This window comes from Moschus berezovskii, chromosome 14 (assembly GCF_049115385.1).
Source record: "Moschus berezovskii isolate FMDL1 chromosome 14, NW_MosBer_1.0, whole genome shotgun sequence".
Classification (NCBI taxonomy): domain Eukaryota; kingdom Metazoa; phylum Chordata; class Mammalia; order Artiodactyla; family Moschidae; genus Moschus; species Moschus berezovskii.
In genome coordinates, this window is record NC_142473.1 from 87,668,941 (window position 1) to 87,670,357 (window position 1,417).

At 44.9% G+C, this 1,417-nt stretch overlaps 1 protein-coding gene across 1 annotated transcript; it reads right to left on the reverse strand.

Moving 5' to 3' along the window:
* Positions 1–260: 260 nt before the first annotated feature.
* On the reverse strand, positions 261–1,202 carry LOC129554185 (olfactory receptor 5AN1-like). Its single transcript, XM_055422795.2, has one exon. The coding sequence runs from the start codon at positions 1,197–1,199 to the stop codon at positions 261–263; it is 939 nt and encodes a 312-aa protein (XP_055278770.2). The 5' UTR covers positions 1,200–1,202.
* Positions 1,203–1,417: the final 215 nt, after the last annotated feature.

Sequence of the window (1,417 nt, forward strand, 5' to 3'; positions counted from 1 at the left end):
TTTCACAAATACTTACAGATATATTAATAAATGTTGAGGCCACTCCTCATGTAGGATGAAAACGATGAACCTCCAGGACGTAAAGATATCATGTTCATGTGGCAACAAGTCAGCTGTTGGTCCATATTGGCATATTGCATATCAAATTAAGCCCTCTTTGTCAAAGGAACCAGGAATCTTATAGTCCATTTGTATGAATATTATTGAGGGATAAGATGATTCTAAAAAGACAAATCTGTCAGAAATCTCAACCTATGACCTTAGCAACATCCTCTCTTCTTTTGACACCTCCTCAAGGCATCTTTGATTTCTTTGTTCCTCAGACTGTATATCAAGGGATTAAACATAGGAATCATCACAGTGTAGAAGAATGATGCAAATCTGTCAAAGCTGGAGGAGCCCCCAGAGCTGGAACTCAAATAGACAAACATACCTGAGGTATAGAAGAGGCTCACTGCTGTCAGATGGGAGGCACAGGTGTTGAAAGCCTTGGACCTGCCGCTTGCTGAAGTGATCTTCATGATGGAGATGACAATGTAGACATAGGATATCATGATAATGGAAGCATTTATTATCCCAAAGACCACTGTCAATAAAGCAGTAAAGAGTTGTACAGAGAACGTGTCAGTGCAGGATAGAACTAACAGCTGGGGCAGGTCACAGAAGAAGTGGTTGATGACATTAGGCCCACAGAAGTGGAGCTGGAGCATGAAACACAATTGGGATATGGAAGCAGAGAGTCCAGCCATGTATGATCCCAGCACCATCCGACCGCAGAGGGCGGGCGACATGACTGACGAATAGAGGAGAGGGTTACAGATGGCGGCATATCGGTCATAAGCCATGGCGGTCATGAGGCAAGACTCACTCAGCCCCATGGTGGAGAATACAAAGTACTGAACAGCACAACCCACAAAGGTGATAATTTGCCGCTCCTGGAAGAAGTCGTAGAGCATCTTGGGGGCTGTGGAGGTCACGTAGCAGATGTCCATGAAGGACAGGTTACTGAGGAAGAAGTACATGGGGGTGTGGAGGTGGGAGTCCATTCTTATTAAGATGAGGAGCGACAGGTTCCAAGTCAGGGTCAAGATGTATATCACCAGGAACATGACAAAGAGCTCTGCGATGATTCTGGGGAAATCTGAGAATCCCAAAAGGATGAAATAGGTGATCTCTGTGATATTTCCTCCTCCAATCATTGGCTTGATGCTCCTAAAATCAGAAAACAGACAAAGGAATACATTGCCTACTCATGAAACAGTAGCGTTACAAGTCTCATATACAGCATATTTCCCCCCATTGAGCACTGGAACAGTGGAAACGCTCCACTCTCCTGGGACAGACCCCAGTTTTTCATCCTCAATTGTCAAGAAGTGCCTTCTCAGTGTTCCATGGCCATGGACTTCTCCAGGCCAGA